This window comes from Acanthochromis polyacanthus, chromosome 14, assembly GCF_021347895.1.
Source record: "Acanthochromis polyacanthus isolate Apoly-LR-REF ecotype Palm Island chromosome 14, KAUST_Apoly_ChrSc, whole genome shotgun sequence".
Lineage (NCBI taxonomy): Eukaryota > Metazoa > Chordata > Actinopteri > Pomacentridae > Acanthochromis > Acanthochromis polyacanthus.
The window spans coordinates 30,524,520-30,551,915 of NC_067126.1; the positions used below are offsets into that span (position 1 = coordinate 30,524,520).

At 39.8% G+C, this 27,396-nt stretch overlaps 1 protein-coding gene across 1 annotated transcript in view; it reads right to left on the bottom strand.

The window, feature by feature from the left end:
- Nucleotides 1-27,396, bottom strand: part of LOC110968452 (potassium voltage-gated channel subfamily H member 7-like) — a 43,080-nt gene that overhangs the window by 14,054 nt on the left and 1,630 nt on the right. Inside the window, exons 3-9 of the mRNA XM_022218341.2 lie at nucleotides 17,246-17,401; nucleotides 8,224-8,664; nucleotides 6,629-6,840; nucleotides 4,433-4,858; nucleotides 753-1,161; nucleotides 436-635; nucleotides 261-263 (exon numbers count right to left, since the gene is read on the bottom strand). Coding sequence (XP_022074033.1) covers nucleotides 261-263; nucleotides 436-635; nucleotides 753-1,161; nucleotides 4,433-4,858; nucleotides 6,629-6,840; nucleotides 8,224-8,664; nucleotides 17,246-17,401 — 1,847 coding nt within the window. The remainder of the gene's footprint in view (nucleotides 1-260; nucleotides 264-435; nucleotides 636-752; nucleotides 1,162-4,432; nucleotides 4,859-6,628; nucleotides 6,841-8,223; nucleotides 8,665-17,245; nucleotides 17,402-27,396) is intronic.

The window sequence follows — 27,396 nt, forward strand, 5'->3', positions numbered from 1 at the left end:
CAATTTGGAATACAAATTAAGTTTACTACAAACAACGTAAGTAATGAGCCATCGTCCACTGTCTGCACACCGTTTTACCCTCTGGAGGGGCATGAGGGAGCTGGAGCCTATCTCGGTAATAATATTATTGCAAACAAAGGTAATACATATGTAGTTTTAAAACATACATAGTAGTTTTAGTTACATACTTTGCTCTAAAATAGACTTTCTTTGTTCTACAATGAATTCAAACATAAATTTCAAGAAATAAAAATATGTACCTCCTGCTCTTACCAATGAAGAGATGTTAATCCAGATGAAAAGCAGACAAGAGAAAGAAAGCTCTTTTTAGAATTGTGCATATCATTATTTCCATGATCATTCAGTGCAATCAGTTATTTAGCTGATCGTCTTTTCCGGTTACACAGAGAAGCAGATGTGCTGATTTTTATTTACCGTGTTCATATCGATGCCGTTGGTGTAGGTCCATGAGTGCTGGAAGTATTCTTCCAGCCGTTGCCTCAGTGGGTTGGGAATTTGGTGAAAGCGGATGAACTCTTTGACCCGTAACATTTGAGCGTGATAGCGGGCCGTGCCTGAGTACAACCGCTGGATGATGGCCGAGACATTTCCAAAGATACTGGCATACATGAGAGCTATAATAATGACAGTGAAGGTAAGACAGCTGTGCACACATAGACATAAAAGATATTTTAGCAGAATAAAGTTAAGCTCAGTGAAGCTACATTCTGTACAAAGACTAACATACTCACAGCCAATCAGCATGACACATATGGAGAAGATCTTCTCTGAGTTGGTGTTTGGGGAAACATTTCCAAAGCCCACACTGGTCAGACTGCTGAAGGTGAAGTAAAGTGCTGTGACATACTTGTCCTTGATGGAGGGACCAGAGCTGGGATTGCTGGGATTGCTGTAGTTGTATCTCTTTCCTATGGACACGCCCAGGTTGTCCAGCCAGCCAATCTTGTGCTCCAAGTAGCGCTGCTCCACATTGCCAATGGCGTACCATATGCAGGCTAACCAGTGGGCAATTAGGGCAAAGATGCACATGAGCAGCATGAGGACTGCAGCTCCGTATTCAGAGTAGCGGTCCAGCTTCCTGGCTACACGCACCAATCGCAGGAGCCTCGCCGTCTTCAGCAGGCCAATCAGAGTGGTAGTCTGAACAGAATGCAGAGCAAAGAAATGCATTAGTAATAGCAGTAGTGCTCTCCAAATGCTCTGCCCATTTGCTCATGTTATGTATTATTTTTTGGGTACAATGTGCTAAAAATAAGAGATTATATAATTATGGCAAATGCTATTAGACTAAAGACCAGAAGTAAAAGGTATGTACTCAAAACATAATGGTGTAAACTTAAGGTATTATAACTTTTAACATATATTGGAATAATATGAAATCTATCACAAAATAATAAGGGTAAGATGTGGAGCAAAAAATCTGAACATGTCTTGGCATGTTCGCTGTAAAAGATGCCCTAAGGCGCATGTCTTCTGTAAAGTGAGATCTAGAGTGAAATATGATAACCGGACGATGACGAAGGTTACTCCTATCATACACCCTATAGGCGTGGAAAAATGATCAACGCTCACAGCAGAAGACGGTGCACAGCTCAGTATCTTTAGTTCTTCTTGGGGTGTTGTCACTGCTAAGAATTACTTGTGGATTTTTGTTGACAAATAAATCCTGCTGCCCTCCGAATGCTGACTTCTCTTGGTGATTTTTTTTTGAAAACTAAGTTACAAATCAATCGCCAACAAACTGAAAGTTGTGACGAATCAGGAGAGTCACTTTACAAACTAAAGCATTAAGTTTACTTAACAGAGACAAGAGGCAACGACTCTGCTGTAACAACTCCTGACACGTTTCTTGGTCAAAGGCAAATTAACAGAGAGGTGAAGACAACAGCGGTCCACAGAAAAATCCCAATTTATTTAACTCGAAATCAGGAGTGACACTCACTTAATGGGTCTGTGGAAGCTGTGTAGCAGCTTTTGTGTCAATATCAAAGGTTGTAGCAACTCTGTCGTTCCCATTAGCATTACCATTTATTTACTGGACAATAACAGAGTGTCCTTTGAAAATTATGATCATATTTTCAGATTTACGTCTGTATTTAAAATACATTTTCGTGACAAATAAGTCAAATCTGATATTTTCCTGATTCTTCACTGAATAAAGTTACAGTTGTAAAAAAACATCTTAACGTACTACTTTAATCTGAAAGGGCAGACAGCATTCAAGATACAGTTGCAGAATCTTTGCTCAGCATGTATTTGGGCCTGTAAGTGTTAATGGGTTAAAATGATAGTTTCACAATTACTGAATCCATTGTTCAAGCATTTGCAGTCACAGTAAAACCACAAAAGTGACCTGACAGGGTTTTAAAAAAGCAATTAGGCCCTCAAAATCTGGATATAGTAACTCTACAGCAGGAAGATAAAGTGTCAAGCATGAGCCACCAAGCATTCTTTTAATTCACCATTACTGACTTTAAATGCTTGGCTATTAGCATGAGTCTGTGCAAGTCATTATAGCCGGTGTGTGGTTTCTAAGCATTTGATAGCACAACACAAGATATCTGACCTTGCTTTGAACTGTATGCTTTTCACCCGTTTTCAGTACATAATGTAGGATTTAGAATAGTAACAAAAACTGGCTTTGCAAATGTAACAAAAGATTAAATGGACTCAACACATTTGTTTAGTCTCAATGTTAGGCAGAATGTGTTTTGGTGAATTTTGTTACAATTAAACTTCACCTTTTTGTGTTTTCGAAAGCTCTGCTCTCTAGTGGTTGTTTCAAGAACACCGAATTCTTTGCTATTCTTTGTTACGGTTAACTTCATCTGGCTAAAGTTTGGTTTGTTAATGTTGATCTTGTTCAAGTTTAGTTTCCTCACCATTTTAAACAGTGTCACTAGTTCCAAATAATTACCTTGCGAGTACTTTTTCTTGTCGGCACGCCGCCTGTTCAGTTCATATCTAAAGGCCTAAACTGACATGAACTTTATAGAACTGCTAAATTTGATGGTCAATCAGCATTTGTGTGCTTCTCAACTGACTACACCAATGGCATGTTCTGCTGACAGGTATTAAAACCAGAGAACAATTGAATCGACATCCTAAATTTTAAAATCTGTAATCTATTGAGAGATAAACTGAATGGAATTAAACTCTTAAATGTACCTACACAGGCAATTACGTAACGCAGCCGCAAAGCACAACAACCTCCTGTACTTTATCTCTAATGGGAACAGCATTTGGAATCGAGTTGGGACAAAGCACTTATCCCCTTTTGCACCATAACAGCTTGAAAAAGTATTCTATGTTCTCTGTTTCCATAATTATCATTCACAAAACACGGAATCATGCCAGTTTTCAATAATGGCTTTTACAATATGTTGAATCCTATGGCAAGACTAAGTTGTTGTCAATGCAGAGAGACACTAAAATCTATTTCCCATATTCTCCCTACTCTAATCAAAAGGTTTACTTAAGCGCTTGTAGGTTAAAACCGTCTTATTAAGCTGCTAAATTAAATGAGCCTTGTGAAAACCATCTGCCACGGTCTCAGTCCCTTTTATTTTCTGAATGAGACTGCTGTTGGGTGGGACACTGTGTGTTCAGTCTGAATATTAGAAACGCCAAGCTGGAAAGCTATAAATAGAAATCATGTAGCGCCATGTCATCACAGTATATAGCCCCCTATTTATAGACCTGGACGTGAGGAGACTAGATTTGGTTAATATTTCTAGTGAGAATGAAGTTAACATTGTCCATTAATGATGTGGAGACGAATTATCCTGCAAATTTTCCAGGGCTGTTTTGTTCGTCACGCTCTTGTGTGACAAAACAGATGTCCATTTTCTTTTAGATTTGTTGTCATTCACCGAATTGACTCAGCAACAGCAGCAGCAGCAGCAGCAGTGATGGAAAAGATGATTATGGTTTATAATCAGGAGCTTTTCTGGTGTAATGGAGTGCCTACAAAGCACGATAAAGCCCTGAAGTGGATCCAGAGCCTTAGGGGACATATCCTACCAACAAACAAGCCAGCAGGCCTGGCAGCCAGCCTACCAATGGACATCTCACATCTGCATGTAAGCTGTGCACACAGCCCTGTTGGCCTGCTCCTCACATAAATGCACCATTGATTGCCATTTGGTAAGCCATTAATCCGTGTAAATGGATTCTAGAATGAGGACCATTCAAAAAAAAAAAAAAAATGAAAGAAAGAAAAAAGAAAAAAACATGCAATTTAAAGTAATCCTTTCAGAGCCGAGACAGAAAGATTCAGGCTTTAAGTAGTGGCCCAGGGGCACAAGTCTGGACTTGGATAACAGTGCAAGCATGCCGATGTGCAGTAAAGCCCGCTGGGAGGAAAAAAAAATGCTAAAAAATATATATATGTGCATTAAAGATAACATACCTCATCTGATCCTGAGCCGAAGATAAGAAGGTCAAAAGGGATCGCTGCCACCATGTCTATGAGAAACCAGCCTTTAAAATAGTGGATCGCTATCTTTGCAGGATGGCTCACCACTTCCTCATTCAGGTTTACGTAAGTGGTCCTGAAGTTGATGAGGATGTCAATGATGAACATGATGTCCACCATTAAATCCACCACATTAAGAGGGCTGCAGGAATATCCACATTCCAGCCTCCTCTGCTCCTCCTGGTCATTGAGAAGGAAAGCTGCAGAGTACGGAGTGAGGATGGCCGTGTAGATGACCAGCAGCAGGATCAGCCAGTCCCACACAGCTTTGAAGGGACTGTAGTGGAGGATGGTGAACTTGTCAATGCGAGCTGTCTGGAGTTTGTACTCTGGCAGCACGTCAGCTCCGAGTGACAGGACCTGGAGGAGTGGTACGAGAGGGTCAGAACGGCTTGGAAAACCAGAACTTTGATCGTATGCCAGCAAATTTCATTTCATTTTGGGTGAGCCTGAGTTGCAGTGACTCGATGGGGATAATATTAAAGCTTTATTTGCTGTCACATATTTTACCCGATGACTTCTTCTGACAATTTAGTTAGAGACCGTTTCAAGTCCAGAACACAATTTAACACACCTCAGAGACTTCAAGGCTTGAATTGACAAGCAGTTGTGACGCCCAGTTTGTCCTCTACAGTCAGACTCTGTTAGGTAAAGGCAGCCATTCTAGTATGACAAGTAGATGTCTTGGCACCGTGAATAATGCGACTGCCCCTGACTTGTTCTGCGCTGGCAAGAGGTACATTTTAGTGCTCTTAGAAAAATCCATAAAGACTTTACTCCACAGTTAATAAAGTGGAGAAAAGCCGTGAAGATTTGTACTGAGACATGCTATTTTTTTTCACATTTTTGTAAGCAAACACTTGTTTTAATTTTCCCATATGAAGGAACTTTGGCTGGACGGTGAATTATTCAGTGTGCTCATGAAGGCCAAGCCGTCCCATGTTTTTTTTTTTGGCTTAACAACCTGTGGCAGACAAAGACAGAGGGCTGGCGTATGGTAGAAAATAGTGTAGGAGTGAAGATGGGAAGGCAACAGTTCTTTCTATTCTTTTCGGCACACTCCCCTATCTTCAACACATGAATTATAGATTTCCCCATGCTAGCAGTCAGGAAGTAGATGCAGCGTTCACATCTCAGCAGTGTCTCCAAACTCCAAACTAAAGTCAGCAGGGAGGGAGAGCAGTTAATCATGATCATGGTACTTCTTCATTTATGAATGAGAAAGCTGTGTTGAAAGAAGTTGAAATATAAGGTTTCTGAGCTTCACTTTTGCCTGGTTTGTTCCCATTATCGCCTGGTCGTACGCTAGCACCAGTGTGTTTCTGTACTAGTGTGACCAACACTTTATTTTTCTGAATAATTACACATACACTGTTTTGGCTTTCCTTACATTGAATAAACATGGGTATCTGTTAGTGTAGAGTTGAAATTCTGATGAATGTTGGCGCACCCAGCTATCTCTTGCGTGTTGGCATCAGCTGCGCAGCTCCTCTCATCAACGGACAGCACAATATATCCCCTGTTTAGCATATGACAGGAAGCGCTGGACCTGCTGCATTGTCCTTGGCAAGAAACTGAATCCCTGCTGTCTGCTGAAGTGTTATGAACCTGCACCTGTGCTTTGTTACTACCTCACAGGAATTTTCTTTCCTCCTTTCTGAAACAATTTACCTCCAGCTGATGCTGATAGAAATTTTAGCTTTATTCCCCCTCCACATTGCAGCCACTGCAAGAAGAACGCCTTCTTCTTCATCTCACCGCTCCACTGTTGATGTGAATGGGCAGCAGACAGGCCATATGTTACTTCTGTAACACATGGGATCACCAGCTGCTTTTTTTCATCTGCCAGGAAAAAAAATTCACCGGCCTAGTGCAGCATGTGCTGTGTATGAGTTTTATCATGCTATTCCACAAACCTCCTCAGAGGCACCCAATCCAATAATTACATTACAGATTGTTAGCGACCAGCATATTATCCCTTTGCAAGCTTCCCCATCACTGCCAACTGTGTTCTTTGAAACACGTAACAAAGCATCATGATGTAAGTTCAGGTCTCATGAAGGTGGCTTTGAAATTTGGTGGCACACTAAGGCCCATGCGATTTAAACAAAGTGTGACTTTCTGACTCACCTGTGTGACTTTTTCTGTGACATTGTGAGTCCTTTCTTTGACTTTCGGTGCTATGATGGGTTTCTCAGATGTCGGCGGAGAATGAGTCTTCTTATCAGTCCCCTCCGAGAAGTTGAGTGCAATCAGAGGGATCTTGTTGATTGTGCTATACTTGTTGATATTGGAATCAGAGGTAGAGCCGAGCAGGCTGGACTTCACGTGGTTGAAAGGGCCTGGTGGTTGAGAACAAACAGTACTCGCATTATTACCTTTGGTGAGCTTTTCTTGTTTCACCCAACTGTACTGAGGAGTTCTTTTTTGAGACTGCAATCATTAAAAATAGAAATCTTCACACGCACATTAAATGCATCTGAAAATGTGATTCGGTGAGCAGAGCTTAAAATTTCTAACATTTGAATGAAACAATGATGAATCAGTTTTGCAAGTACGGACTTAACTAAGATCAAAGCAACTGATTTTAAATCTTCTCCGTTTTGGGCATTAGTGTGACATAACGGTGATACATCGAGCTCTGTATACTGTAAATCTATTTATAACCAATCTATTTATAACCACCACCAGCAGCAGCCTCCTATATTTACTGTACCACTGACTAATGTACTCTGGCATCCCTGGATAGTGGAGCAACTACATTGAATTTTAGCTTCTTTTTTCTGCAAATGGAAATGCACCACGACACAACTAGTCTGTGCTGTTGGGAGCTGCTGTAGGCTGTGAATTAGGACCAGTTATAAATTTAAAGGAAACTTTTCTTTTATATTTCACATTCCTAAAAGCAAAGTTTCGACCTTTTCTGTTTTCATCATACTTAGACATGCATCAATGGAACACGGAAACATGGAAACATCAACACGGCAGATATCAGGGACAATGAACGTTTTGACAGAAGAATGGACTGGAAAAAGCACATCTCTTACTAAAATCTTCTCATGAGAAATTTCATGCGTGGGCTGCTGAGTACAGAGCAAGTGTTTTTGTCATCTAAAACCATGTTGGCAATTATTTTTAGGAATTTCTCACATACACTGTACACTTTGAACAAAAGCAGAGCTATTAAAAATTACAATCTTATTCCCATGCACGTTCATTTAAGGACAGCACTTTGATTAGCCCTTTATGACAGCGGATATGATGCTCATGTGATTGCATTAAATGATTTTATAGCCTCGTGATGTGACAAAATGACTGCACTGGTCCAAGTATACACTCATTTCACATAATTAAGAGCAGTAAGCTCACTCAACCTATCCAACAAAAGTGGCTCCGTGAAGAGCATTAATGCTGATTGCGTGCTTGACAGTCATGCTCCAAAACAGCCCTGAGCAATAAAATCATGGGCAGAAATATTTGATTACCTCTCACATGGCTACCATTGTCTAAAGGCAGCATTTAGTGGGCAGAGCAAATACAGAAGAGACATTTTCATTAACCCTTTTTAAGAAAAGGTAGAAGAAAGAAGTGTATTTGTTACAAGGCTTACATACGATAAAAAGGTGTATCTTAAACATGTAGTTGTAATCATTATTTTTCATGCTATCACATGCACTAATCACTGGATTGGTATTCTAAGGTGTAGCACATACTGTAGGACATACCTTCACTTGTATGCCGATCCCTGAATAAGCTTTTGGAATTGGAGCTGTAGCCCTCAATTTCATGGACGGATGAGGCTCTCCTCATGCTACTGATGCTGCCTCTGGGGAAGGTGTTTGACAGGGAGGTAGAGGACTGGTGTGGCTCGGCGTGGTACAGCTTCTCCCAGGGGAGTTTAGGGGATGAATGATCAACTGGTTCGGGACCAATGCTACCCTGCGAGGAGTGATGGCTTGAGCCTATGAGGGCGTGCGTGTCGTTGGCCTCGATGGGACTGCAGATGCTCTTGGTGGGTGAAGGAAAGCTCTCCAGGGCCACCGAGTCCTCGTCCCCTTTGGGCGAGTCCACCATCACAGCGTCCGGGTCCTCTTGCGGAAGAGACTGCTTGTTGGTGTTCATTAGGCTCAAAGCGGCCTGGCGGAAGCGGAAGAATCTACTCCTCCCTAAAAAATTGAGAGGGAATTAAGGGAAGCCCTGTTAGGTTTGTAGTGTAGAGCACTGAAATGGACAGTTCTTTTAAAAAAAGCATCTAATAAGTTTCTTACACAGTGAACAATTACATTCATGGCTGGATAACTACTTCTTCCCGAAAAACATATGAGGCGGAATAAAAAGAAAAGAAATAAAACAGCCATAGGCCTGCCAGTGAGAAGAAATAAAATATGCAAATCACATACCCCCTTTCCACCAATCCAAAAGTCATGACAGACCAGCCATGATATATTCTGTTTCTGTGTACTGGAGTGGTAATTTATATCTTGCGCTTTGTTACAGTTCTTTTAATGTGTCGTCACCCCCCATCGGCACCAACAGCGATAATAAAAGCGTGCTAGTAACAAGTACATGCAATCCTAGCATTGAGAGGAGCAGGTGCTGAAACATATCTGCTAATTAATAATGAAAATAATGGATTTAGGCTTGGGTTCTTCGATGTGTGGCGCTCTGTGTACTTTTTAAAAATTAAAGGGTTGTAGGATTTTTCCATACAGAATTTCCAGCTGTATTTGTCGAGAGATAAGCACAGCGTAGATTTTCTGTAATTTCAGTAATATGTTTTTATTGCACTAATCTCTGCAAATGAAGACCAAGTGGAATACATTTGGTTGGACCATATTGCAACATATTTCCTTTCAGTGCCCCTACAAATGAGAAAATGTGACAGAAATATTGCCTTAGTGTGCCTCATTGATTTGAGACACATTTTCGGAATCGGTCACAGTAGCAAATGTTAACGACCCATTAGAACAGAATGAAAGTTTTGACTCATTAACAATGGAAGGAGGGTGAAAGTGAACCCGGTCTCAGTCATGAGGCACCCATCCCTCAGCGCCCTCCTCACATAACATCATTGCCATCTGTTTCCATTCCCTGGCCAAATGCGCTGATGTTACAACTACAGCCGCTTACAATGGAGGCATGACACTCAACAAGGTTCCTGGAGAGGAACCTAATGACAACGTGAGCGGGGAGATATGGACAACTTTACTGTCTTTTCTCTGCAGGGAACCTCTGTCATCTGTTCCGTGAAGTACTCTCAACAATAAGGCTGCAAAAACACTAGAAATATGGTCTCAATTGATGTCATTGTAATGAAATACATTTGTTGTTTGTTTTTGTTTCCTTTTCTACCTTACCCCCTGGCAGTATTGTTGGATGTATGCTGAAAATAAAATCTTTTCAATTCAAAAAAAAAAAAAAAAAGTACTCTCAACAATTGCTATGGCTGAATGCTTATATAACACCTACATGTTTTAGTCATGAAAAGGCCATTTAAATTTAAGTCTGGCATTGTATAGAGACACCAGTCCCGTAAATATGTTTATACAAAATCATAGTCCCCTTAAATATATTATTGTTCCAGAAAGGAATGAACCAGAATAAATGAGCTTAGCATCATACTGTACTATACAAACTTACATTACCCTTATTTTGGTTTGCCAGTTTCACTTTTTAAGGCGTTTACAGAGAATAACTGAGATAGGACGTTTATTTTTAGCCACACCAGCAGAAGGGCTCCAGAGATGGTAACGTCCTTCTGTTGGTATGTCAGCTGAAAGGTCTAGACCATGATATTTCAACAGCTCTTAATAACTTCATGGTCCCCAGAGGATGCAGCCTATTGATTTTTGATGCTCTTGAATTTGAAACCGAGACATATAAAATAACAACAGAAAACCAAACCGTTTTCATCAAGAATCTTTATTTATTCAACAAGAAAAACAACAACTCACTGATAGACATGTTTACTTAGTATATTAGAAGAAGATTAATTTAAGGTATATAATTAAATAGTGAGTGTAAAACAACAATTATTGCGATTATCTCATGCAGTGTCATACTTGTTTATTAAATATTATGAGCATTAAAGACTTAGACAGTTTTGCCAGTATTCAGAAAAAGAAATGGCCCATCATTCAGGTTATTGAATACAGTGACTTCATGTACTTATATCACTAAATTAGAACAGGCTTTTCTAGCTATCATAACTTGGATCTGACAAAATATAACTACCACATACTTTATTGAAAGGATGTGGCTGAAAGAGGCATGAAATCTGTATTATCCACAGTTTATAGTGTTTTGTTGTGTTGTTCATACTCACAACATGCAGTTTTATATTACTGTTGTCTTCACGAACCCAACCGGGCTTGTATCAGCAGAAGACAGCTTACATGTTGGCATTTCAACCTTGACAAACTGGAAAGAAGGAGAGTGGTTGGTTGGAGTAGCTAAAGCAGCTGAACAGAAACTAATATCAGTCTAACAAGTGATGTGGTCAAATTGTAGTTTTTCCATTAGGCTGAAAGAAACCAACCATAGAGCTAATATTATAACAGTAACTAGTATTTTAAGAAGCTCTGAAACATGTATTTTCACTTCAAATTCATTTCACAATGGCATTATTACCTAAATAAGGTGCACATTATGCAGGAAGCACCCAACAGCCTAAAATTTGTGAATATTGACGCATATATCTTGTAAGGAGTCCACAGAAAGTTTTCCTAAAACTGAAAGGTTGACTGTAAAATGTTATTTTTTAAAAAGCTTATTGCTCTGAAGGGACGTGGAATCAACCCAAATAAATCTTTCATGTTCTTTTGGCAGGCAATTGTGCATTTATATCTTGCTGAGCATGTATTACTGATGTAAAACCAAAGCTGATGTTTAAGGGGGAAAAAAAGCTGAGTTGACATTAGCTCCAACTGACTCTGATCATAGAAAACTAGAAAATATCTTACCATATTTATGAGGTGGCACGGATTCATAATTAGTTGTGAAAGTTTATTGCTCAGTTTTCTTCAGTTAAGCAAAGATTGAGGTGATATAAGAACAACTGTAAGTCATTGTTCTGCTTCAGTCACATGTGTAAGACCACAAGGCCAGTGGAAATTTTGGTCTAGCCATGGGCTCAAGTCTATATTTCAACACTGACAAGATAACAATCACAATATCAATTTATTATAACCTTAAAAATGTACAAAGAATTAAATGTGTCTCTGCCTCAGCAGGGCGTAAAACAGTTCTAACACATCTCATTAAGTAGTCGATCAGACAGCTGCAGCTGATTCAGATGCAACCACTGAGTTTTCATTCAGAAAAAGAAAGTGTTCAGTCTCGTTCTTCTGGAATTCTACGGCTAGTTATGCCACTATAGACATCTCTCATTGTCTGAGCAGCTCTGCCTACTGTCCCCAGAGTCAGAACCGAGCATAGACAAGCAACATTCAGTTTGTTATGCTCCGCATGACTGGAACAAACTGTCGGAAAACTTGAGGTTTGCCCTAAATGTCAGCTTTGTTTAATCGTGACTTTTCTGTTTTCCACTGCACTTTATTTTGGGACTACTTATTTATATCAAGCACCGAACAGTAATTATGCTTCAATTCCTGTTTTTTTAATTGTTTTTAATTTTTACACTTCTGAATAATCTGTAGTTTCTACAAAAGCTAATAAAACTTGCATTACCTTAATAATAGTACAGTTTACAATAATATAGTTTAGTCTGCTGGTAATTTATAAAACATATGAGGGATGATCAAAAAATTCAGTGATGTTTTTTGTGGCTGCGATTGGACTTGAGCACAGAAGAAAACATCACATTCTGTGACATTTTAAAGCCTGACACAAACTTATCTTTATGCCACAGATCATCACTTTTGGTTGAGAGGTTGGTCTGCAGCTGACTGGACAAGGTGCATCAGGTCAGGGGGAACATGTTTGTTGTTTTCTTCAACATTCATGTGGTTGTGCACAGGGAATTACGCCATCAAAGTGGAGCTGTCAAGGCAGAATTCTGCTGTAATGTCATAAAGTTTCTGAGAGAGACCATTCAGTACAAATGAACTGTGGTGCAATGCTGCTCCAATGTGCTACGCACCCCATCACACCACTAAAAATAGGTTTTACAGCCACAACCGTACATTGGTCATTACCCATCCACGCTACTCGCTAGATTTGGCTCCAAGTGACTCCTTGGTTTTCCCAAAAATGAAATTCAAGTTGAAGGGTGGACACAATTTAAGAGGTCACTGCATTTCAAGCATTGCAGCAGCTGGGAGCACTATATCACAACACAAGGTGTCTGCTTCCATGGGCATGGCTGCCAAATTACATTTTTATAGGTGCAGTTTTGTAACTTTCTGATCAACTCTCTTATGTTTACACTGTATTTCTTGTATAAATGGAGTCTTATTAAGCATTACATCTCTCGACCGTAGTTATGTGAAAACCTATTCCTAACATTAGCCTAATTCTAGTTCGCCAAGACAATAATGCATTTGTAAGTTAAGCTCATGTTTTTCTGAGTTAAAAAAAAAAAATCAGACTTACCTCTGTTTCCACGTTGGTGAGACACGATGAGAACTTTGGGAATTTGATGAAGTCATGGCAAATGAATATGGAAATTCTTCTGTACGGACTCCGAGATGTTTTACAATTTATTTATTTGCCGGCTAACCTTGTAAGATTAACAAGTTGAATTTATTACATCAAAGAAGGACTTTCTTTATGGCACAGATTGTCCTAAATGTTCCACAGTACTCATTTATCTCAAAATGTTTGGGCAAGAAAGTAGGCAATAGGCACATTGATGAAACACTGATTAAATGTTAGCTATGACGTTTGCAAAAATGTTGATTCAAGTAGATTTTTTTTTAACTTGAACCATAAAGCACACTTTCTGACCATAACTCTTTGTTGAATTCACAACTTCTGCTATCATGTACATGTCCACTTATTCAGATGCAAAAACTTGCTTTCTTTATACGGACAGTGAATGGCGCAAAGCAGTGGCACAACACCTCAGATTCCTGCAGCACTACTGGCTGGTAGTTCTGGCAACTGGCTGTCTGTTCCAGCACCCTGGAATAGACTTTCTCAGTGAGGCTGAGTGGTATGATTCCCCCAACAGTTAGAACACACTCTCTGGTCCAGCATTTTTAAATATGGTAACCACCACTGTCCCTGACTTCAATGCAGCATCAGAAAGGTGTGCCAGCTAAGACAGCCTTAAAATGTCCAAAGCTTTGAGCATCTCTGTGAATCTCGTCCACCCATGACATGTTGGCATCACTGAACCTTTGGACCGTCTTGGTGACTACCACCAGCGACATGGTCAACCCTTTCCCTGTGCCCTCAAACTCTTCCTCCTGCATGTTAAATGAAGTAAAAACTAGACATGAAGCAGCTGTAAAGACATGTCACGACTCATTCAGTGGACTTCATCAGTTCTATTGATTTATGGCTCCTGCCAGGCTTTTAAACCTGCTGCTTTCACACCGTGAGAGCACAAGAGAGTGAGTAAGGCCACATGACAGTCATGAGAGATGATAAGAGTTACATCTAGTCGGCAGTCTAGCATAGCCCGGAAAGGATAGTCACAATAACACTGTAAACTATGAACAAGAGGTGATGCACCTTCCTCTGTTTAGAGATAGTCTGTCTTTCGAACTTAGCCACAATATGTCCCGTATTATTTTTGAGAGCTTGACTTGAGCGTTCTAAGCCGTATTAGGATTGTTTACTGTCTTGCTAATGTGACATTAGTCCTTGCTTGAATCAGATTGCAGGTTATTATTCTTCTGCTTTGATTTGGTTTTATCCTCATAAGAATATCTGTAAGTGTGTCGTCAAGTTGTAAACACATTAGGGATAGTGTGTTTATAAAACCTCCCTCTTATATTCTTGGACACTATTCTTTTATAGATTGTATGTGTTATTAAACCTGCTCTGTTTTCCTTCTTTGTGTGTTTCTCTGGAGATTTTACTCGATCGTACCGCTATATTGGTTCTCAAGGCTCATCTGAAAATGCTCAGCTCTCAGTGCTGTCATGTAATCTCCTGAGAGGTGATTTCAAACCATTTCACACCTTAATCCATTAGACTTTTTGACTCGCGCATAACTGTCATATGATTTTAAATGACTCATATTTGGCCTCAATGATTCTCATGTGACGTTTAAGTGTGAATGAACCACAGAGGTTTACTTACCCATGACTCCTCACACTACTGAGAAGACTGATTTAGTCTTTTGATTCAGTGATGAAATGTCTTTAAGAACCAAAACAGAAGCTCCAGTTGCCTCCAATTCAGTCAGTCTAAATGATCCATTTTCTTAATATTCAGAGAAAGCCTCACAAGTGAGGCCGATTTCTTGAAATACTGAGGGAAATATGTTGATCTATCCTCCTTAAAATGTATGTCAAATTGTGTTAGTGGAATGCTTTGTTGCTGAGTGTGAATGGACAATAGGATGAGAAATAGCACCACCAAGTCTACTGCACTTGGTTGGAAAACACTGTATTGTGCCCTTTGAGCTGTGAGCTGCTTCAAGTGAAGGAGCATCTCAAGGTCTTCTTTACAAGTGAGATTAAGATATAGAGCGTGAGATCGACGGGAGGATCAGTGTAACAGTGGCAGTGATGTGGGCAATGTACTGAACTGTTGAAAAAGTCGGGCTGAGCTGGGATTTTTGTGTGAGAGTTTTCAGCTCTCAGCGATACTCACAAGCTGTGGAAAATATTCCAGAACATGAGATTGTGGTTACAAGCAGCCAACATCAGTTTCATTTACATGGTGCAGGGATACGGCTGGGAGCCTGAATATTTAGAGAGAGCAGTGGAGCTGCTACGCCTTTGTAGTGAAGGCGCCAGCTGGATTGGGCTTTTATTTGGAGCCTCAGAGATTGTGAGTTTCAGGAAACCATTCAGATTTCTATATGTGCTCTGCAGCTTCAATCTATTTGTACATTATTAATAAAAATTGTCAATATATCTGGATTGTTCTTGCTATGGTGCAGTAACGGACTGAAACATAATTTCCATTTTGTGCAGCAGGAGTCTAGTTGGAGTAACTCACCATGTAATCAGTGAAAGAGTTCAATGAGAGTAACCATAGTGATGGAGAAATTTCTAAATTATTGTTTTGTCCAATGTGTGATACACAGTCAGTTGTAGACTGAACTGTACAAAGATGCCTCTGTGTGAAGTGTGTCTTTCTCCTAATACAATTTCCGTCTCTGGTTTCGGGCCTTAAAGGCATGTTGAATTTAGTTTATGGTATGTTCAAGATGGCAGCTTGGGGAAAGAGGGATTACTCTGCCAGACTCAGTATTGTGCTATTTGACGCCTGCCAGCACATAACCTGCTGTCTACTCCGGATCATAATTAGCCCCCTTTGTTAGACTGCGATCTTTTCGAAAAACAATATTTCGTTTTAAAGCAGAGACGTGTCAAAATTCGTGCTCTGGCAATGTAATAGTTCTGTCATTCTGCTGTAAAAATATGATAACCTGAAAGAGATTTTATTCACAAAAGTGCCAGCTCCCTTTTTTAAATCTCCAACAGTTTTCTCTCTTCCAATATCTGCACATAATCAAGTCCAACAACATGCCGGTTTAGGACAAAATGTTTAGCACTAGTTTTTACACCTCATTCAAACCAAGTATAGCATCAAATGTCACTTTAATGCCCTGCTGTTACTTAAGCCAAAAACAAAGGCATATTAAGGTCGTGCTTAAGCGCGATGCGTGTGTGTAGTCAAGACTCTTTGTCTCTTTGACTCTTCTAATCTAAAGTCACATCATGTGTTTATCTGTCTCATTTACCCACAGGTTCCCTCGCTGAAGCACCGTCACAAGCAATCAACTCTGATTAACAATGTTAGCAACAAACGCAGGGGGCACACATGCAATGCACACGCACACACAAATGCATGCATACGCACTGTTAAATTCACACAAACACACACACGCGCAGTACAGCATGAGCCGAATGTCAGTGCCTTGGAGGAATTCATACTGAGTGAATTGGATAGCTGAGCTCCGGTCAGAGAAGAGATGCTGAGTGCCTCCAATCAGAGAGAAGCAGGAATGTCTCACTGACATTTACACCTCCTGACACACATCCAAATAAAGAATGAGAAATGCGCTATATGCTGCTCTCCCAAAAGACATAAAGCAGACATAAATAATTAAGCATTTTCCAAAAAATACTGTTACGTGAGCAGACCATGTCCTCTCCTGATGCACATGCTGCATTGTATTGCTGTACATGTAAACCCTATTGTACAGGCAAGCTAAATAATGCACCATTTTTAGAATAACAGAAGCTGGCAGCATGTTTGGAAGTTACAGTGTGCATGAGAGCACACACAAACTCCAGTGCTTAATGAGTGTCTACGAGATGTAGACGGCTGTTATCTCAATTTCAGCCATCTTCTTATGATGCTGCCTTTTGGTAAAGAAGTGAGGAAGTTTTTGTATTGGGAATGGTATTAGTGTGTACAGATGTATTTTTGAAAACTGTAAAAACATCTAAATATATCATGATTTTTAATTATTTTTTTAAATTCTGTTGTGGATTGAATCTATAGGAAAATTAAGAAAATGGAATTTCAACTAATACAAAATGGTAAGACTAGAAAGACAAATATAGTCCTAAAGCAAAGCTTTTAAGGTACTGTTACAGTAAGGAAAGTGCATAATGGCATATATCTCAATGATATAGTGGTGTATTTAGTACTTACTTTGATCTGACTTTGTAGGGGACGTGGGGCTTATCTTCTCTGTCGAGTTGTCACTTCCCTCATCCACCACGTAATCAAAATTTAAGATAAACATCATCACCACGCCCTCTTCGTTCTTCACTGGGATCACGTGAATGTTACACTGAAAGTCGCTCCCTGAAAGACAAAACAAAGAGTCAGTGGGAAAATAGCTGACTCATAAATTACCCTTCTGCTTATCATCTCTCGAAGGGTTAATAGTCTGTATGAAGGAGGCTCATCAACGAGAACCATCACAATCAGATAAGACACTGCAGTGGCCATTATTTAGAATGTTAATTAAAAGGAAATGTGAAAAGAACTAACACCTTCCTCTGGGGTCACCTAATCTGTTGTTGCTCCCATGGTGTCTGAGAGATATGCACAATATTTAATGCTGATAGATATATAGGAGTTTTGCAGTTTAAAATAACTTTATTAAGATGCTGGAGGAGTCGAGGCAATGTAAGTTTAAAGAGTTAAACCTCGAAGTCACATGACTTTTACTTACTTTTGTTGTTTTTTTGTGACCAAAGTCTTTTAACTTGCTGTTCGCTTACTTTGTGTTGATTGTGGTTTAAGCACCAAAACTACTTGATTACATTAAGGAAAATGGGTTATAATGCATCTTTTTACAACATTAACACGTCAAATTCCTTGTTCCGTACCACCAGAGAACGTCTATCTGAGGACTCATGCCATCTGTTTCTGATGTTCTCATGTTTTTAAAGTCTATCACACTACTCTGCGCTTTGAAAAATGACGCTAAAGGTTACCCAGTGCATTCAAATGCAATGCCAAAGGGGTCCTGACAAAGCGTCAGTATTTGACGAGTTGGGAGCACGACCAGGCTCTTTCAACGTGATTGTTGGGCAAACCGAGGAGAAGCTCAATCAATTTAAAGGTCAATGCCTGCATGTCAGAACAAATACAATAATTAAGATGAAATAAGCATGCCCAGAGGTTAAAATTTATGTGTGTGGGTCTTCATGTGTGCTGCATGCCTCCTTCTGCCATGTTGCATGCGTGTTTTAATGAGAAATAAACAGGGTAGCAATGAGTAAGCTGGCAGACGTTGGGTCAACATAAAGCGATGCCGCAGTATAGTTTTGACAGCATGGTTTAGTTGAACAGATCACACAGGCAGGACAGATTACAGCCAATTTAAAGGGATTGCGATGTGCGCATAGGAATAATCACTAAAAATAAGCATGGTGTGAGGCAGTGGAGCTGAAAAACCCAGGAATATCACAATAGCTGTGTAAGCAAAAGCTATTGAAGCCTGCAGGCATAACTGCCCACCAATAAAACGCTCTACCCACTGGACTCTACACAATAACACAATAGCTACTTTACAGCTAAGATGACATACACTATCAGTGACAGCTCTGCTAGGGGAAAAGCTATCTTGACTGTTACTTCTGAAACTACAGTTTTCAGCACATAACGAATAACATTACACACAGACACTATAATACAGGTGGCACCATTTGGAAATGAGCGATAAAATCAAAATGTCAAATAGTGAAGCTGTCGCATTGTCTCTCCATGTAGGTCTGTCCGTCATTCTGTGTGGCTTGTTGTGTAGCACACAGAGGACATATATTACCCGTGTTCACTGTAATCTCCTCAGGGCTCACAGACACCCTGCCAGCAGCATTCATTAGCAGTAGACTTGCTGTCTGACTAAATATAACAAGCTTGGTGTGCCTCAACATGCCAGAGTTCTGTTGGAAGGATTTCTGCATCAAAACTCCCCGAAGTAACGTTGCATTGTCACCAGTTAAAATATGATAATGTGATTTTAATAAAAATGGAAAACATCAAAAATATGCGAGCTGATTTTTGGGAATAGGTAGATTTCACTGTTTCAAGGGTATCCAGTGAATTGATGGGAATAAATAGCGCAGCATAGAGTTGCGCATGCAGTATGTGGATAATCAGACCAGCAGGTGTGGACTGCACACCCACCTTTTCTGGTGTCATGGGTGCCTGGTTGTGTTACATTGCAAAGTAGGAGAGCAGTGCTTAGAGAGCAGGCAAACTGCTCTCTAAGCAGTAAATCCCCTTTTCAAAAAAAGCACTTTCCTGCATTTCCCAGAAATCCTTCACCTAATTCTGCATTGTCCCTTCTGTAAAAAGGGAACATTTTTGGGACAGACTTTGATCTGTTTGATTAAACACCAAGGACATTTTTCAGAGAGAAGGGACAGACAAATGAACAAGAGTTATTCAGATTGTATTTTTCCGATAAATGCAGAATACATTTCAATAGTTAATTATGAAGAAAAAATGCACTCTTACTGATATTTTAAGGCATTTTGTTGACTTTATTCTAAAGTGGACAGTGGAGAGAATACAGGGCTTGTGTGCAACAACATTCTCCAGCCAGAATGAACCCGAGAACACTGTGATTGTGCTGCTGAATATGTTATGTGTCTTTACTAGGAGAAAATCTTATTTGTTGTTAAGATTTATCAGTTTTATGTATACATTTATTAAAAACAGTATGACATATTTGTGAGATTTCTAACCACATACATACACTGCATGGGGATGGACATGTGCAAATAGCTTTTTTTTTTTCCATAAATCTTGGTCTGAGTGTAGAATATATTAAAGAAAGCAAAGAGTAGGTATTGCTTGGAATGCAAGATTCTCTTTGGTATTGAGCTGTTCGAAAAAAAAAATATATGTGAAAATCTGTGGTATTTTTCTATGTTAGTTTGAAAAGTGTTTAAAATGACTGGCTTGTGTATTGGATTTTTTGTTCATATGGAGAATGAAAAACACTCCTCACTATTGCTCTTTCTAAGTGGGATAACATATGCAAAAGCCCCCTTTGCTCCATAGTTCAGGCATGAATGCCCTTCTATACATTTTTGTTGTTGAGTTGTCTTGTTTTTTGTGTTTTGGCTTCATTAGGCAGTTGTAGTACAGATCCACAAGAAGCATGTGGACAGAGAGCAGGGGAATGACATGCAGCAAAGGTCGGGTCCAACCAGGGACTCAGCTGTGCAGGGCATTTTCGCTCATGTTGTATGCGCCCTAACCACTCAGCCATCCGGTCACTCGGTTATCTAAGCCTTTCTGAGTAGCAATATGAACTGTCCATTAAATATGAATTGCTTCAGTTTGCTGAATGCAGCAGTGAGCATATAAATTAACAATACGCCTATCTTCACAGCAGCGGGGGTTCCCTGCTACATATTTGCATGCTTACCTGTAAACATACAGTCTTCATGCGCTAAAGCAAGGTTTTCTTTATGGAATATGTCACACAATGCAAACAAGACGGATGTACCTGCATTATCAATAGAATAATAATAATAATAATAAACTGAAGATTTACATGAGTATTTATTAGTAATAGTTGTTAATAACAATGGTGGTTTAATGTACATCACACAGAGCTAATGCGATGTGTGCAGCCAAGATGTTAAATTCAGCAGAAATATTTCTGGCCAGGAGTTTACCTTAGCAGAAGGGGAAACAATGGTCATGCTTAAAGGCTAAGCCATGGGGGTCTCTTCTCATCTGGTCTCCTGCTGAATGTCACCTCTAGCAAAATGGATCAAAAGGAAGCTTCTTCTAACTGGTAAACTGAGTCAGCAGAGACTGTGTGGCTCTAAATTTGATATGATGACACAGACACACTTTAATCAGTACTGTATAATTTTTGTAAACCTAAATATATACCTGCAGTGCTCCGGTTCTGGTAAGCAAACACTTTTCGTGAGAAGAACAAGGAGAGCTGTTCTTTCCTTCACCTTAACTCAGTGGAAATGCACCATGTGATCAGCAGAGTCACTCATGATCTGAAGAAAGGCGTCATGGATACTGGTTTAGAACAACTGTGTTATTCATCTTTGTTTTCAATTTCCGGCAAAGGGTAGACATAGGGAATTTGTGACGCAATTTGAAAACAAAGCTCACTTGATTTTGTTGCTTTCTAAATACACTTCCAGCTGAAGCATAGTTGGGTTATCCCCGAATTTATATTGCTGCAAGCATTCAATGAAACTTGTGTAGAAACGCTGTTTATAGATAATGTGAGGCCTTGTAAAAATGCCTTCATCCGATGTTATGTGATAATACTACATATTAAATTAAGCTCAAGCCTTAAAATATATGTGTATGAACTGAATTCAGATGATAAGATTCCGTTGTCACCCCAAGTGTCACAACAAACAAACTGTCAGACAGATTCATGTGAAGAGATTTTTATTTCAGAATCTTTGAGGAAGGATTTTAGATTTCTAATTTGACCTATTTGCAGGCCATTTTGACACTACTGCGTTCTATATTTGGGGCAAAGAGTCACAGAATGGGGAAAGCTTTGGTGAAATACATAACAGTACTTTTTCTGAAAAAAAAATATAATTCATTCTGATACTCCACTTGTGAAAGAAGCTTTATGTGACATTAAAAACAATGCGTACTGTGAGACTAAGCCCTTAACAGGGAATACACTCACAGTGTTATCGTCACTGCCTGCTTTATTTTCTCAAAACATTTTTCTCTGTTTTCTCTGCCAGGGCATTTTTAACTTTTAATGTTGTTTTTTTCATTTTGCTTCTTAATGAGGTACACAATTCATAAGGAAAAAAAGGTGTCTGCATTCCCACACCACTCTTGTTGTTGTTCTGTCTCATATCTTCCCTGTTGTATCATAAACAGGGTATCAACTTTAAAAAGTTCACATTTGATAGCTACAGGGTAAGACTTTCACCCAGGAGACCTAACTTTGAGTCGCATTTCTAACCATTCCTATGGTATTCATTTTATGATTTAAGTCTCATTCGGGCTTTTGCTATCACGCTGTTTTTACTTGGTTTTACTTGTGCTTTCAGTTGGTGTTGTGTAAAGTTAAAGCACAAAATGATAGATTAGATTTGGATATGGATTCTATTTTTCATTAAAAAAAAGGGAAAAAAAAGCACACCCTGTTGTGCAACATATTAGAAAGCTCTATTTTGTGCAAGTCCAGGGTAACCATGCCACTTAATTAACCAACAGCAAGAGGTTGATTAAGTTATAAGGGTTAAGGCCAGTTCATGGTTTTTATGTCTTACATGTCCACAGGGATACATGTGACATAAATTTTGTCATCTGCCAAATCAGCGTGAATTTATTTGGGGGCGTTGGCGGCAGCACAAAATGCATGACCTGTGCCCAGACAACAAGTAGGGCCTCAGACAAATGCTTGTTATGAGGAGAGGCTGTACTGGAAGATTCTCGATCACCAAAAGAGTTGTAATTAAAGTAGTTGCTGCTGGACTTTGGAAGTGCTTTGATTTAAACATGCGGCGCCCAAACACGGTGGAATGTTCTAATTTCTCCAGGTATCCCGTGCTGTGTCGAGTAATCACAGTTTTAAAGCCCAATCTGTAAATAGCCGTTGCTAGATGTGTTGTAAAAAGTGCAAAGTCCTAACCAGACTTTCAAAAACATCCAAGGGAGCCCTGTCTGATTTTGTATAGCATTCTCTTGGTACAGTATGAATAGAACCACATGGGGATCCACTGTCCACTTTAAAAGCCAGCATCAGTCATGCGGAAAGCGTGAATTGACCTTTACTTTTTGTTAGTGATGAGAATGGATGGTCATGCTCCTACTGAGTGCATAAGAAGGTTTAGGAAGTCCTTATTGCTCCATATGTATGAGAATAATGTACGATGGTAACAGTCATTTAATGTGCTGATAACATGTCTGAACATGTGATGTGATTTTGGATATTGAGCTCATGATGTTATATATTTTAGTTTTACAGTGATGTGATTGTGTGGCTTTGATATTGGTAGATATATTGCATGTACCTGCATACTGTAGTGTTTGCCTTTTACTATTTACTGGCATGCTCAACAATTTCCTTAAGAATTTCAGTTTGTGTTACAGCTCAGATTTGTATTCTTCTGTATGACTTGTCTGTGTTTAGTGTCTCTAGAAGCTGCTACAACTTACAGGGTTTCCGCTTGTGCTGTCGAAAAATGCTGTATTTTTATGCTGGTGAAGGGCCTTTTAATTGGCATACATTTTATATATTTCCTGCACATTATTGTCCTCTGTGTTTTCCATTTGCATGTGTTTTCTTAAGTTGCAGTGCTTTTAACTGTCTCTGCCTGTAGCAAGTGCTTTGAACCGCTCTCTCCTTTGTGTTTATATTTACATTCTACATGATTAACTTCTGACCCTGGTAAATATGAATGTACGTGAACTATAGTGTGGAGTACGTGAACCACTGAAGAATGCTGACTATTTAGGTTTCAGGCAGTTCGACCTTCCTGTTTTTCTCCAACACACAACTCAGCACATCATAATAGGTACTATCCAGGCATGACCATAGCTGCAAGAGAGCAGTTTGTACCAGCGAGGGAGTGAACGTTCATTCATTCCCTGACCTTTATGCAGAGTGTTTCCCTGTGAGCCAAGAAATGTTATTTACACCTGCTTGAATAAATGGACAATGTATTAAGACTAGCTCCCTTTTCATGATGGAAATTTCATTACTGAAGATTCTATTTCCATCATGAATTATTAAAACATTGCTGCTTAATCAAGAGATCCTTTGGACACTATTACATGATGACTCACAGGTCAAACAGAGTTGCAGTGAAACCGTAAGATGCCTTAAAGACATAAACATGTAGTTGTGTTTATATTTGTACAGTGGAGTGCTATACATTTTTAAATCTTATTAAAGAAAAGAGAAGCTTTTTCTCGTGTGTTTTTTGTTTTTGATATATCGAGGCCCCGTATTAATCTGCATAAGCTGATCTGGTTTAGGAAGAAACACGAGGAGTATTGTTGAAAGCTGATTTTTGCTTTTATATCTTCCTACCAATGTACTTTCCACAACTGCAGCTCTTAAACATAGCCCTGCGACCACTGCCTGGTAGTACGTCTTGTCTAATGAAATCTGACATGTTTCTCTTTTAAGGCTGTTCTGCTTAAGCCAATACACAACATGACTGGGGCATAGCCCGTCAGGATTATGGCATAGGGAGAGGCCATGCAAGCTAACCCTTTGTTTAGAGTCCTTGGGCCTTGTGGCTATATCTCGCCTCGGTGAGAGTGCTGTGAGCTACGCAGCCTGGCCTAATTTCATCTTCAATCAGTGTCTTCAGAGCCATCAGGGATAACTAGCAGCTCCAGCTCAAAGTGCATTTTATTTGTGTTTACGTTTATCAATTCATGATATTTTGCTCGGCGATCTTTTATTCTGTTTAATTGAGCACAAATGTTCACAGACTGAATGCGCTGGATGGTATAGTGTAAATGAACATACAGTAACTGAACAATAAATGAGCTCCATATGCTCCTCCTCGTGACCAATAAATTGGTTCCACATTGTAAATATAGACAGGAATGTTAGCAAACGATCCACTATTTCAACAAATACACCATTCTTCCAATAGTGGAGCAAATATACATTTGATCTGCTTCAAGTTTTCCTAAGCTATAGCATGCAATCCAAAGTTTTCATTGTGCTTAATGCATAGTACAGTTTGGTACATCTGCTTGGACAACCTGATTTCACTCTAACCTCATACTGCGAGACACCAAAGAGGGCTGAGTGTGATGAAAAATGGATGTGCTCTTTGGAGAGCAGTCAACCAAGTGTTCTGCAGCACACCTTGTGTACTGTAGGCACTCTGCGTCCCCTCGCTCCCCTGCCACTAAACCCTCAGCAGGGGTAAATGGCCCTTCAGTCCCCTTGGTGGGGAGTCACCTATGAAACCCAGCACCCACGCATACCACATGTCTCAGATCATTCAGCACGGTTAGCTAAGCTGCCGCTGTTATGTAGCCATTATCCATTTAACTTCTCTCTGCTCCACGGTGTCAGCTTCCTTTTGTTAAGACTCATTCAGGTACAAAGTATTATTACACCCCGTGGAATAGGATAGCTTTACAAAGCCATCAAGGGAAAGCATTTATCTCATTGATTATGTACCATAGCTGGAAAGAAGACTGCATGTGTGGTATCTCCTCTCGCAACCCGTCTTGGTTGTTCACATTAGAGGGAACACAAAAATTAAATGAAAACAGCCTCATGCCAAAGACCTCTGCTGTGCTCCCGCGGTCGCTATTGTTCCGCTACTTTTAATTTCGAAGCGTGCACATGAACAGCTTAACTTTTTGTCGCCTTTTCAGTGAAAAGAGTGAAAGCTTTGTTGCTCCTGATGTTGCACGGCTTTTCTCAAAGCCAAATCTGACTTTTAAAGATTTCCCACAACCCACACTCTGTCACATTTTGGTTCACCTACAGTATATACTGATATTTAAGGCACATATTTAACGTAACTGAATCCCCAGCGTGAAAAACAAAATGAGGTAGAAATAGAATCCTGCTAACCTGTCTGAGCCGAGGCTGGTTTACTTTGTGATTTGTGGAATACAGTAGGTGCTTGCAAAATGGAGGGTTTTAATACAAAGGATTAACTGATTTGCATTAGGACTGAGAACTTGAAATACAGTTAGGAGAGGAGACATGGAATACAACCACTTTCCAGCCATCAGCTTCAATTTGTAGCGCGTCTAGAATCAATAGGGTTATTGCTCTCAAGGATGGCATGAATCTTTCATTCCCCCATAGCAGTGGGAGCGTGTGAGTTGTCCTCCATACCAGTTTAATGCATTTACTCTGTAAGCTGCTCATTCCCAGTCACTGCACTGTCAGCCCTGACATCTTTATTCATGAGCACACATGCTCACTATAAATTCCTCTGAGGAGTATTAAGAGTTGCGTCTTGAAGCCGTGATGCACACCAGGAAGGATTGTGAGGAGACTGAGAGCGACGATTATGTTGGAAGGTTTCATCCGCCACGCTTTGAATATTACAGACGCATGACGTTTAGATGGAGCACAAAAACATGCATGTAGAAATGGGAGGATGGTAAATGAAGTTGCTTCAAAATCCTTCTTGTCGTGGCTGTTTGTGCTCCTGCAAAACAGGCCCCGGAGTGTGTTGTGTGATTGTCTTGCAGGTTTCTGTAACAATCTATTTTAGCAGCGTAGCAGCTGGCTCTTGGTGTGTACATGATTAGCAAAGAAAAAAAAGAAATGCAAGCTGATGGCTGCTGATGGCAGATTAAACATGTATCCATGGCCTAGAATCTAATCAAACTCACAATTAAAAATTGAAGCCCTTGCTCCTTATGATTAAATAAAATATTACCTCTTTTTCCCCAGCTTATATTTCTCATATAGAGTACTGCTGTGTGTACATGCCTCGGAAGTTATCACAAAGTAAAGAGTTCGAAGCGACAGCAGCATCACACACAGAGAAAGTCTCTTGCTGGATCAAAATTTTCAAAAATAAAAGCTTGTTCTTGCAGCTCTCAGACTGGACTGACGGCTATATCACGCTGACCATAAAAAGCTCATGTGAGAGCATGGCAGGAGGTGGTCAATCTGCGGATTTATGTCACTGAGTGGTAACATCGTATTAATTCCCTCTGACTCAGGATTGCTGTCTCTGCAGTGCACCATTCATAACAGGACTGGGATTGGTGAAAAGTGAATGACAAACACCAGTCTGCCATTGAAGGGGGAGCGCTTTCATGCTAAGCCGCAACCTATCACGTGTATAGCAACTCATACAGGTCATCAGCTAGATCCAGCGTCTGCTAAGCAACTGTGCAGCCACGCTAAAAACGCAAAAAGACTAAATACAATGCAGCCAGTGTTTTGCATTTGAAATGTGTTATACTCAACGAGCAATCATTGCATTGTAGAGTCAGAAAACATAGCATATGTTACAGGGCAGCAGGTGAGCTGTGTCTCCAGCATTGTTTCTCTCAGCCCATCAAAGCAGAAAAACTGTGTATCACATCATGACCTGATGTAGAGCCTCCTGTTTCATCCTCCATCTGCAGCTTATTGCATGATGCATGTTAAATACAAAACAGTGACTATTTTCGTCACTTGCTGTGAATCATATACATATCAAAAAATACACATGCTATAATTCTACAACTGTTTATCCCATATGTTCTCACATAGAGCTACTGTTTTACTCAGATATAGACGATTATGCTTGCATGCATGCCCCCAAAGAGAAATACTATTTTCACACTGCAGTGCCACTAAACATTAAAAGCAGAAAGACAGATCAAAAAGACAATAT